General features: G+C 37.9%; 1 protein-coding gene across 6 annotated transcripts in view; it reads left to right on the top strand.

Moving 5' to 3' along the window:
- The window catches only part of SYTL2 (synaptotagmin like 2), a 121765-nt gene that overhangs the window by 100831 nt on the left and 8651 nt on the right, over positions 1-12283 (top strand). For 4 of the 6 annotated variants that reach the window (XM_018042796.1, XM_018042797.1, XM_018042799.1 and 1 more), the window contains 5 exons: positions 3189-3283; positions 6157-6276; positions 7592-7761; positions 8890-8992; positions 11699-11869. In XM_018042796.1, the coding sequence (XP_017898285.1) occupies positions 3189-3283; positions 6157-6276; positions 7592-7761; positions 8890-8992; positions 11699-11869 (659 nt within the window). The remainder of the gene's footprint in view (positions 1-3188; positions 3284-6156; positions 6277-7591; positions 7762-8889; positions 8993-11698; positions 11870-12283) is intronic. The other 2 variants (XM_018042798.1, XM_018042801.1) reach the window with 1 other exon arrangement.

Raw genomic sequence — 12283 nt, forward strand, 5'->3', positions numbered from 1 at the left:
GTATGGCTGTGTATGCCTCTCTACGTTATCTATAGAAGCAATTTTTTTTAATGCCCAGGGTTTAAGCTCTGAGGTTCAAAACTAAAATAGTATAGTTCAATATATAAGGCAAGTGAACTTCTGAATCTTAAGTAGTGAATGCACATGGCAACATGGATGGATCTAGAGGGCTTTATGCTAAGTGAAGTAAGTCAGAGAAAGACATAAATGTGATCTCATGTATATGTGGAGTCCTAAAAAACGAAAAACAGCATGCAGACTCAAAGATATAGAGAACAAAGGGTGTTTGTTGGGGGTCATGATGGGGTGAAAATGTGCAGGGGATTAAGATAAAAAATAAATCATGGGAACGTAATATACAGTGTGAGGAATATGGTCAATAATATTGTAATAACATTGTCTGGGGACAAATAGTTACTAGCATTATGGTAATCATTTCATAATGTATGCAAATGTCCAATTACTAGGTAGTACACCTAAAACTAATATAATACTGTATATCAACTATGTTTCACTTTTAAAAAAAGAAAAATGTATATACAGTTGTGGTAGCTCATATGCATCAACTAATTAGTATCCACCACCAGGAAAAGATAATGGTTATTCAGTGTTTTCTGTTCACTCTTAAGACTGTTGTTCTTAATTGTGACTATCGTCTTGAGTACAAATAGTGCATTAAAAGGGGTTTGTGGGGACTAGCAAAGAATGCAGATATGTTTGTGTGTCTTCTTGGCATCCCTTTTCAGAGGTGGTTTCAAAATCCTAGGTGTTGGAGGGATGAAGATACACATACCGACCCATAGGATTTTTAATAACAGTTTCCCAACAGTCGTTGGATGTGCTAATGGTTCTTAAAGAGAAGCGTTGCCAAAGGAAGGAGCCATTAGATAGAGGAAAAGTGCTGATGCTTGAAAACAGTGACTTCTCATCTGAAATCTGAAACTCCGCTCATGAGGTTCTCCTGCCAGAGATGAAGGCGCTGAGCCTTGGCACATGACCTGACAAATTCTTAAGAACTACCTAGGAAATAAGGCTGTCCAGGCTTCAGCCATTGGTGTGTGTTCTCTGTCTGGCTGCCGCAGAGCCAGCAAGACTTCTGTCTCTCAGGGGTGTTAGGTAAAGAGGCTTTTCCAGTTGCTGTTGAACCAGCAACTGGATACTTAAGTTTGGGCATCTTAGTTTATCTTTGTATGTTTTATTCAACATTTAGTCTGAGAAGTGAAAACAAAGCATAGACATGGATGATGTATGCCTATATATCTGTGTCTTCATTTGTGACCTCCGAACTAGCTTAGTTTTTTGTCAAGGCAAAGAGGCTAATCAGTGCTAAATTCTAGATAAATTATTTCTCTTTTTTTGTGGTATTTTCCAAGATGACTTTTAATGCCTGGGCTGGGGTTATTCCTTTTCTTTAGTGAAGAGTGTGTTCTTACCATAAAAAAAAATGAAATGCATGGTCAAAACACAAATAACTAAAGCCCAGTAAACATATTACTAAACTGACTACATTTGAGTAGTAAATATATACTTTGAAAATAATACAAAGCAATGTTATAATAAAGTTTTGCATACTCATTGGGCAATCCTTTGCCCTTGTAGGACCTGATCTTATACTACTTCAGTATAAGTCACTCAAATACACACCATGGGAAGTAATTAAAGCAGGTTATCATCTTGTGAGACACCATAAATATTTTTGATGCATTTGTGAGCCTAAAACTAGGTGAGAGCTATTATGTGATAAGCAAATATTTAATAGTTCAACTTTCCATTTTCCTTCATTAGATTTCTTTTAACTAACGATAAATGTACCTAATATTTAGGGCTAAACTTGAGCCTTTTGAGTTATATGTAGACATATAATTTGATTTTTATTTATCTGCTTTCCTTGTATCTATGCAATGAGAAAGTCAAGTCAGTATATTTATGTTACATGGAAAAGATAATTTAAAGATTTCCTATCAGATATTTACTTGTTTAGCAAAGACTTATATAGAGCCTAATATGTGCCAAGCACTGTTCTGAGTACCTTGAAAAATAGTAAGTCATTCAATACAAAAGCTCTGATTCACCATAAGAAAAGCTTAGACATTGTCATTCTTAGATTGCTGCTGCTGCTGCTGCTAAGTCGCTTCAGTCATGTCCAACTCTATGTGACCCCATAGACGGCAGCCCACCAGGCTCCGCCATCCCTGGGATTCTCCAGGCAAGAACTCTAGAGTGGGTTGCCATTTCCTTCTCCAATGCACGAAAGTGAAAAGTGAAAGTGAAGTCGTCAGTCGTGTCCAACTCTTAGCGACCCCATGGACTGCAGCCCACCAGGCTCCTCTGTCCATGGGATTGCCTAGGCAAGAGTACTGGAATGGGGTGCCAGTGCCTCCTCCCATTCTTAGACTAAGAAGAAGAAAAGTTTTCTAACTAAACATATTAGGAAGAGAATTCATCATCATGTTGTGATTTCCACATATATACTTACTGTATCAAAAAGAAACCGTGTGCTACATTTTCATATTAAATTCTTATAGTATCTTAACCTGAGTCATTCATACATGGCCTTTGGATATCACTGTTGAAAGTTATCTGGATTGACAGATAGCTAAATAATTTCTATTTTCAGAAAATAATTAATTTTGAAACCATAGTCTCTTATGATTCTGAGGGAGAAATACTCTTACAGTAATGCCAACAGTCACCAAGGAATCCAGCCTCCTTTTAGACATCAATAGCCAGGACACTTTTATGATTGAGTTGTGTACAAAGATCCTTGCTATTCAATGAAATAGTTTTTCAGCCTGCAGCATGTTAAAAAATATATCTCAAGGAGATGAACCAATAAAGTACAGGTCTTGTGGTTCAAAGATCTACTGTGAAAAAATGTAAATTAAAACCAATTCATGTTGGTAGTATATGTCAGTATAATTCAAATCCAGTTCTCCAGTCCAATAAAACCTAGTGGTTTTTAAGTTCTGTATTCTGTTTGGTTCAACTCCTTGCTAGTTCTCTCTATATAACTTACGAAAATTGCATGTTGCTTACCTTACAGTCCTGTGCATGTGAACTACTGTGCCTTTAACCATTTTACAAAAACGTCTCTGTTCATAGATGGAAAAAAAGTGTGTTTTCAACTTATGCCTTATGTTTTTCTGACAATTGTGAGGATAATTTTGAATGGAAATGCTGCTGTTTAGTTTCCACAGTGTCTTCACAGCCTGATAATCAGTTTTCCCATCCTGACAAACTCAAAAGGATGAGCAAGTCTGTTCCAGCATTTCTCCAAGATGAGGCAAGTTTGTCTTTTGTACCTTCCCAGAAATGGAACCAAATAAGTGGATTTGCTATGCCGAGGTTGGTGTGTTTGCATTAAGCCATAGCAGCAGGGGTGACCTTTGCCTCTCCTATCAATAGACGTAGTGTTTTTGGTCCTGGAACCAGGCAAGGCATATCTCATTTGACTCATACAGTAACTCTTTGGTGGTGAAGCCAGATTGCATACAGGGAATGTGACTTTTGTTTCAAAATAAGAAATCCAGGCAGAAAAATGTTGGCATGTACTTCTCTGTAGTTTAGAGTACGGTTCATTTGTGAAAGCTTAGTCTAGATAGCATGACTAGCTTGAAAGCATATGTTAAAATTACAAAGTATCAATGACATGGAAAACTTGAAGGATATCAACCAGGTGTAGGCACTTTATATACATTATCTCATTTAATCCTCCAATAACCCTGGGAGGTGGGCACCATCACTATCCCCAGTTATTACAGATGAGGAAACTGAGATAAGGAGAGATCAGGCAACCTCACTCAGCTAGAAAGGGGCTGAACCTAGGAGTGGAGTCCAGATCTGACCTTCATGCTATTAACTACTACACCTTCTGTTTCAAATAAGAACATGACTATTATCTGTTATTCATTTAATTCATAGTAAGTACCAGGCACTCTGATACCTTTAACTCTTACTAACAAAATGTGGTAGGTACAATTTTTTCCATTTTATACGAGAAGAAAGAGCCTCACAGAGCCTTTCCCCAAATTCAACAGTTACTAAAAAGTAGATCTAGGATTTTAACTCAGGTTCTTTGATTTAACTAAGATTCCATGTTTTGCAATCAGGTAATTAGGAGTCTGAGATTTGATATTAGACACTCGCACCCCTAGTTATGCTGCTGATTTGCTATGTGGTTATGAACAATTTCCTTAACTTCCTTGAGCACTTTCCTAGTACCTAACTCATTAGACTGTAAGGAGTCAGTGAGATAATGCAGGGAAAACACACAGCACCGTGCTGACACGTAGTACCTCAGTGCTTACTGTTGCTGTTTGCAGTTTTGGTCTGATTTTTCATGATGAAATAAAAGCTTCATCCTTTCTCTTAGTAGATGGAATATAAGGAAAGCCCTGAAAACATGCAAATTACATCCCTCCTCCCCAACCTCCTGGGAACCCTTCTGTCTACACCTGAGCCTTCCATGAACTGTATCAGAAAATATTCAACCCCTGCATGTGCTTAACAGCCCACATTATAGTTGCTTTGGAGAAGCACTCATTCTTTGAAACAAGCTCATGAGCTAGAAGCCAGCATAGGTACCTGATAGAGTTCCTGTGGTTTTATACCTCTGTAGATGTACTTTGGTCTTGGCTGGTCATATGAATAAAACAGCTAATAATTTGAGAGGCAAATGATACCAGTTGCTGATTTTTTTCTCCTTCCTTCAGTTTTAACCTGCTGCCTCATTGCTCCACACAAAAGATAGTCCAAATAGTTTGAGTCTGTGGATCAGAGATGCCAATTTAAGCTGTATTGTTTTACTTTTCAAAGTACTTGGAGTTGGACTGAATGTTAAAGAAAGTGGGATAAAATCAGACTTTGCTTCTTCATCCACTGTCCCTTTGAGGCTTACCATCAGTCACATTTGTTGAGTGCCAACTTTGTGAAAATCAGTGTTACAAGTCATCAAGACAAGGTCCTGTCCTTCCAATAATCACTAATGATCTGATGTACCAGGTAGAATGTATTATGGCTGTGATAGAGGGAAATGGTCTCTAAGCATGTAGGGAGGGAGTGTGATAATAAAACATTACAAAGGTGTGGATTTTTTCATCCTTGAGGAAAGATTCTTTTCTTATCCACATAAATCATAATTTTTTAACTCCTTTCTTAATCTGCATTAGGATTGCCATCTGTTATATTGACATGTAATTGCATGGCCCTGGAATATGTTGGCATGAACTAACCACTCCTTTGTAAAGGTGTTTCCCTAACCCCAGGAGCCGCTGAACTGCTCCATAAACTCTCTAACCCCAAAAGGAGCTCATTCTGAATCACAGATCCTTAAAGCTACCATCTAATATACTATAGATCTGAATATAATAAAATTTATTATCACCACTTTTTCTTTCTTGACCCAGGTAAATATTTCCAGGGACATATTTAAAATAAATACCTTACTGCCATTAAAAAAAAAATTGTTAAAATGCATTGTGGGTAGAATGTATAATTCAATATACCTCCTTGTAGCAACAAAAAAGATAAGCACAGTAACTCTATAGGAATACCTAAGAGGTGGTTTAAAATTACATATCAGTTCAGCTCACATATATGTGTGTGTGTATACACATACATGCATATATGAAAATCTTGAAACACAGATCAGATTAGAATTGTTTTCCCTAGTTTAATAGTGTCTCAAGTAAAAGACTTGATTTTTAGGGAAGTTAAGTCTATGTTACTGAGAGGAATTAGGCATGACATTTTATGATTTAAGAGTAAATATTAAACCTTTTATTGTCTAGGTAAAGATAATTTCTCATATGTAGCAAAAAAGTTTGCCAAGCAGTATTAATGTATAATATTAAGAGAAAGCCAAGAAAGCTCACAATACGCTATCTGCTGTAGCACCTGGGGGCTACCTTGCTGGTGAAAAAAAATCACTTTGCTATTTCAGTAGCTAAACACTGCTCTCCTGCTTAAGTGAGATCCTGGGTAGACCACCCACCCCATCTTGAATCCCATTCCGTGGCAGTTATCACTGCTGTCCTTTGACTTTGGAAAATGTCATACATGAGTGGGATACCAAGCTATTACCTTTATCTAAATTAAGATCTTGATCTTGACTCTTTCTGAATTTGAATTTTGTGTGTATTATATGATGTTTTGTAGAGTGATGACAGAGAGACAGATACAGCATCAGAAGGCAGTTACCAGCTCAGCAGACACAAGAAGAGCCCAAGCTCTTTAACCAATCTTAGCAGCTCCTCTGGCATGACGTCCTTGTCTTCTGTATGTAAACAAAGGCTTTGTGTTAATATCCCTCTGCTTCTGCCAACCTTGCTCTGCCATGCTCCTGCTCCTGTAAAATGGCCTTTTGTTATATTTCTTAGATTCCAGGGGCGTGAGAGTTTTGTTTTTTATCTAACCCACAATTAGCTTCTGGCTAGCTACATCTTCCTTTCTTCTCTTTTTTAAATCACAAGACAGTTCATATCCAAGATAAACAAATACGGTTTGTTTTGGATGTTACGTACTTCAAAAATAAACCTAAATTACCGACAAGATGAACCACTAAACTTCTCTGTGTGGCGAATGGGGTACTCATTACAAAGTCTGCTTTTATCAGATATGATTTTATGTACTCTTTGCAGATATAGAATTGTACCTCTTTTAGCAAGTCATTTATTCTGATGACTGAAAGTACTGATTCACATTAAAAGGAAAGGTGATTCTTTGCCTCATGGAAGGATTCAGAATGGGATTTTCCAAAGGAAGCTCCCTAAGTATAGTTACTTAGATTTGATTTGGAGAATTTAACTTTATATAGAAGTGAGATAGTTTTGTGTGTGCATGTAGCATGTGTATAGAAATATATATTTGTAAATATATCCATATACATTTATCCAAATATCTATGATCTGTATATACATGCACAGATCTCATCAGATATGCTAAATGAATGATAAATCTGTGCTTAAATTCTTACTGGCCTTGCATTTTTCAAACTCTTAAAAAAAATCTATTTAAATTGAATTTCTGCTGATAACAATCAAATGTATAGCCTTGGGAAGGCTTTAAACTTCCTTCATCAATCATCCATTTTCTACCCTTCCTGACCTCTAAAAGTGTATGGCTCAGTAAGCATTTTCTTAGAGTCAGTGGATGGGTAACATAGTAAAATTCCTTTTTAGCGCCTTGGAAATTTGATTGAGCAATGTGTCACTGTGATTTGTGTGCCCTGGGGTTTCTCACATCCTCTTTATTTAACATTTTAAATTCTAAGCATGCCTAAAAATGGGACTCTGAGTGCCCCCTACTATAAAATCACCCTGGTTTGAAATGAGTCAGCATCTAAATAACTTTGCATTTCATACTTTTCATCTATGTCTCTTACAGGCAGTTTTTGTTAAATACCAGTCATCATGTCATGTATATCATGTCAGGTTGTCTGTGTTGGTATGCTTTTTTAATGCCACATTAAATTAGCTGCTTTTATATGCAAAGTAGAGAAATAATGGCAAGCAAAGATTACACCCACGTAATCCTTGCACTGGATTCGAGAGTGAGTCAGAGACAGACACCATGTGTTTCCCGGCGTTTTCAGGTCAGCGGCAGTGTGATGAGTGTTTATAGTGGAGACTTTGGCAATCTGGAAGTGAAAGGAAACATCCAGTTTGCCATCGACTACGTGGACTCACTGAAGGAGTTGCATGTCTTTGTGGCCCAGTGTAAAGATTTAGCAGCAGCGGATATTAAGAAACAGCGTTCGGACCCGTAAGTACATTCTGGAGTCGCTATTTCCTCTTAGTTACTCTTGTAAAAACTGGGAAAGAAAGAAAGAAATTGAAGGGAAGGTATGTGTGCGACTGTGTTAAAAAGGAATGTTCAGGGGAAAAAGCGGGAGTTGGGGGGGTGAAAAAAGAGTTGGGGAAAAATGCTGTTTATAGATTCATACGCCAAACTTACTAAATTATAAGAATGTCAGAGAAACACAAAGCATTTCAAGTTGGAAGGAACCTTTGAGGTCATCTTGTCCTGATTCCTTCTTTTTTACAGATAAGGAAACAAAGGATAGGGAAGATGAGCTCTGTTTGTTTATAGCAGCACAACGAGTGAGACTTGAGCCCCCTCTCTCCACACACTTTTAGACTTTCTCTAAAAGGAGGGACGTGTTAGGCATACTTTACAGTGCTCAGTGATGCAGAGATAGTTAGATTCTAGAATAAGGTAGTTTCCACATTTAAATTATATTCTGTGGAACTTTAGGGGGGATTATCAATTCATTTTTGAAATCACAGGTTTAATGGCATTTCAGTTCAGTTATAAAAGTTGAATGACAGTCCCCACTTACCCCTTTGCAGAAGTCTGATTCTTAATAATTTTTCTAGCATAAGCCCAACCCTTTGTTTTTGTTATAAAAGCAGCGGGGCCCAATAGCTTTTCTTTTTTCTTTTTCCTTTTTTCTTTTTTTTTTTTTTTTTTCTGTTTTACATTGAATATGGCCTGATTGGTATGTACCAAGATTTTTCTTTCAAAAGACAGTCTTTTTTAGTTCTGCAAACATCAAAGCCTTTTCTTAATAGGACACTAGCCAATGAAATTAAGCATCACATTAGAGGTCAGTTGTCTTCCCCCTGCCCTACATTAGTTAAGGTCAAAGGAAAAAAGGAATTCAGGGACTATCCCTTAAAAATCTTCAAAACAATTTAAAATGATCCATTCCACTGAAATCCCTTAAAAGTTTAAGCATAAAGGTGTTGATGAGAGCATTTATTATATACTACTTTCGCTAGTGTCATGAAATAATTATTCCTATCAATTTCGAATGCATTTTTAAAAGTACAGGTAGACATGTCACTTTTATTTTCTCTGACCTTCTTGTCTGTTCAATTCTCTTTTTAGATACGTAAAGACTTACCTATTACCAGACAAAGGCAAAATGGGCAAGAAGAAAACACTTGTAGTGAAGAAAACTTTGAATCCTGTGTATAATGAGATACTGCGGGTACCTACGACCTCTCTATCTAGGAAAATCCCCAATGGTGACCTGTGCATTTAAAAGGCCATGTGATCTTGGGTAGTATCTCTGCAGAGGAAGTCAGTCCCCAAGAGAGAAGGAAATGAATAACCACTTTCTGAGAATCTGCTTTGTATGAGATGATACACCATGAGTGTTGGATGCCTTGTCTCATGCACTCCCTCCGTACTCTGCCAGGGGTTATTATTATCTGCATCTCACAGATGAGGCAAAGGAAGCTTAGGGAAATAAAGGAAACTGGATACACAGATGATAAAGTTGAGCACTGCAGCCAAAACAATCTTATAAAAGCCCAATTCTGATCGTGTTATTTCTCTGCTTAAAATCTTGGAGGACTCCCATTAGCCTTTAGGTCAAGCCCGCCATCTTAACATGCATACCCCTCCCTTGAGAACCTGAGCTCTGGCCTCATCCTTCTACTTTCATCGTCTTTTTTCAGGTTACCCTGATTCCTTTCTGTTCTTTGGAGGAATTACAGTCTCTCACTCTGCTGGGACTTTCTCTTCCTTCAAACTGGGATGTTCTTCCCCACATGCTGTCCCTAACTACTTCCCACAGCCTGAAATGCCTCTTCCTGTGAGAGGTTGTCATTAACTCCTAAGTTTCCCTGCTGTCTGCTGCCTCAGTCTCTTTATTTCACAATAGGTGGTGCTGACATTCAGCACTTTAACCGCTGGTTTAATTGTAAACTCCACAAGAGCAGGGATCAACTCTAGGTTGCTTATAAACTGCATACCTTGTGCAAATGACATAACCCATCTGCACGTTAGATCTACAAATGGGAAATAAGAATAGTACCTGTCTGGGACTTCCCTGCTCTTCCCTGGTGGCTAAGAGGTTAAAGTGTCTGCCTCTAATGCAGGAGACCCGGGTTCGATCCCTGGGTGGGGAAGGTCCCCTGGAGAAGGAAATGGCAACCCACTCCAGTATTCTTGCCTGGAGAATCCCATGGACGGAGGAGCCTGCTGGTTCCCCAGAAGTTCAGTGGTTAAGAATCTGAGCCTCCATTGCAGGGACCACAGGTTCAGTCCTTCATGGGAGCTAAGATCCTTCCTGCTGCATGATGTGGCCAAAAAGTTTTTAAAATTAATTTATAATAAAAAAAGAATAGTGCCTACCTACTTCAGTAGTTGTGAACGTTAAAAGAGTTAATATGTGTAAAGTGATAAATATGCATTAGTGTGTGTTAGTCACTTAGTCATGTCTGACTCTTTGTGACCCCATGGACTGTAGCCCTCCAGGCTCCTCTGTCCATGGTTTTCTTCAGGCAAGGATACTGGAGTGGGTTACCATCTCCTTCTCCAGGGGATCTTCTCAACCCAGGGATCGAACCCGGGTCTCCTGCACTGTAGGCAGATTCTTTACCAGCTGAGCTATAGGGAAGTCCATAGTATAGTATGAGTTCAGTTCAGTTCAGTTCAGTCACTCAGTCGTATCCGACTCTTTGTGACCCCATGAATCACAGCACGCCAGGCCTCTCTGTCCATCACCATCAGTATGCAGAGTATGCATTAAACACTTAGTAAATGCTGACTCTTAGTATAGTGTCTGGGATAGGTACTTTGAAAATGTTTATTGGAAGGAACGATGGCTGGATAGAGGAGTGGAGAATATGCCTCGCTCAGATGCCCATGTTCTGTCTTCCTGCAAACTGTCTCATGCTGCCTTAGTCATGGGCAACAGATTATTTAAAACAACAAATGTGAGAAGTATTATTCATTCTCTCTGAAAATTCTGTCCAAGTATTTGGTTATCCTTTCAGAAAAAGAGCTGCATTAAATTAATCCTCAGTTATCCATGGGTGAATGAATTGTCTATAGATTTTCTGTAGCAAGTTTTAAATTACAGTTTGACTGTGATATACCTCAGCACCCTTGCTATTTCTAGGTCATCTACTTCAACCACAAACTCAGGAAAAGCCAGCTCATTTAAATGGTAAACTCAGAGAAAAGCAAGTCTACTACAACCAGAATGGACATTCAAGTAGTATATCATAAAGCCAAGTAGAGATTATTTTTAGATTAGAAAGACTATCATCCCTTCCATAATTATATATAATCAAGAATTGACTACATTTCAGATTAACACTGTTAGGATGCTCCCCAAAAGGCAAAAAACAGGTCGATCTTTTCTTGAAAAATATTTTGCCCTTGCCGAATATCAATGATTGGAGAGATTGTATACATATGGAGCAGGTGAAATATGGGAACACTTCGTACTTTCCTTTCAATTTTGTACAAATCCTGAACTGCTCTAACAATTAGTCTATTAAAAAAAAAATACCTTGTCCTCAGGGAGAAAACAGACCATTGGATTAAGCTTCATTTGTATGTTTAGACTGAATTGGATTCCTGTTATATCTAGTTAGAAATAAAAACATCCAGTAAAAACTGAATAATTGGCTTTTGTTTTTAGAGAGCTATTACCAACTATAATACTTGAGCCATGATTTGCTTTTCCAGAGAGGGAAAGAAAAATCAGCTTTTGTGAAAGATGGATAGCTCTTTGAAACAAGACACTTAGAATAAGATGACTTTGCAGTATTTTTGAGACTTGAAACCTAACAGATGAGAAAATCTGATCTACACAGAGGACTTTATCTTCACCTCTATGTCATAACTTTGGCCTAAAATAATGTTATTTACCCCTTTAATTTCCTTCTTTGAACTGCAGTATAAAATCGACAAGCAAACCTTAAAGACACAGAAGCTGAACGTGTCTGTTTGGCATCGAGATACATTTAAGCGCAATAGTTTTCTAGGGGAAGTGGAACTTGATTTGGAAACTTGGGACTGGGACAACAAACAGAATAAACAATTGAAGTGGTACCCTCTAAAGCGGAAGGTAAGTTCGGAACTTTTTGTTTGGTTTGGTGGTTTAGGGCCTGGGATTCAGGAGAGAGCTGCTGTAAGATCCCATTTTCATTCAGAATGCTTTTCCATTGTTTGGGATCGTCATGTCTTTTCACTCTGTCTAATAAATCTCTTAGGCTCCTTTCCATGTTGTGTAGTCTTTCTTCCCCTACCTATTCTTTGGGCTGGCTAGTTTCTGCTAACCTATCTTTTAGTTCAATAATTTTCTTATCTGCTGTGTCTAATCTAGTATCTAATATCTAGATGGATATCTATGGGTCCTCAGTTATTATACTTTCAGATTTATATTTTCACTTGACTCTTTTTTATAGATTCTATTTCTCTGCTACAATTCTTTATCCTCACATTAATCAAAGTTACTCAAAGTATGTATCTGAAAACTCCT

This window comes from Capra hircus, chromosome 29, assembly GCF_001704415.2.
Source record: "Capra hircus breed San Clemente chromosome 29, ASM170441v1, whole genome shotgun sequence".
In the NCBI taxonomy this organism is placed as follows: domain Eukaryota; kingdom Metazoa; phylum Chordata; class Mammalia; order Artiodactyla; family Bovidae; genus Capra; species Capra hircus.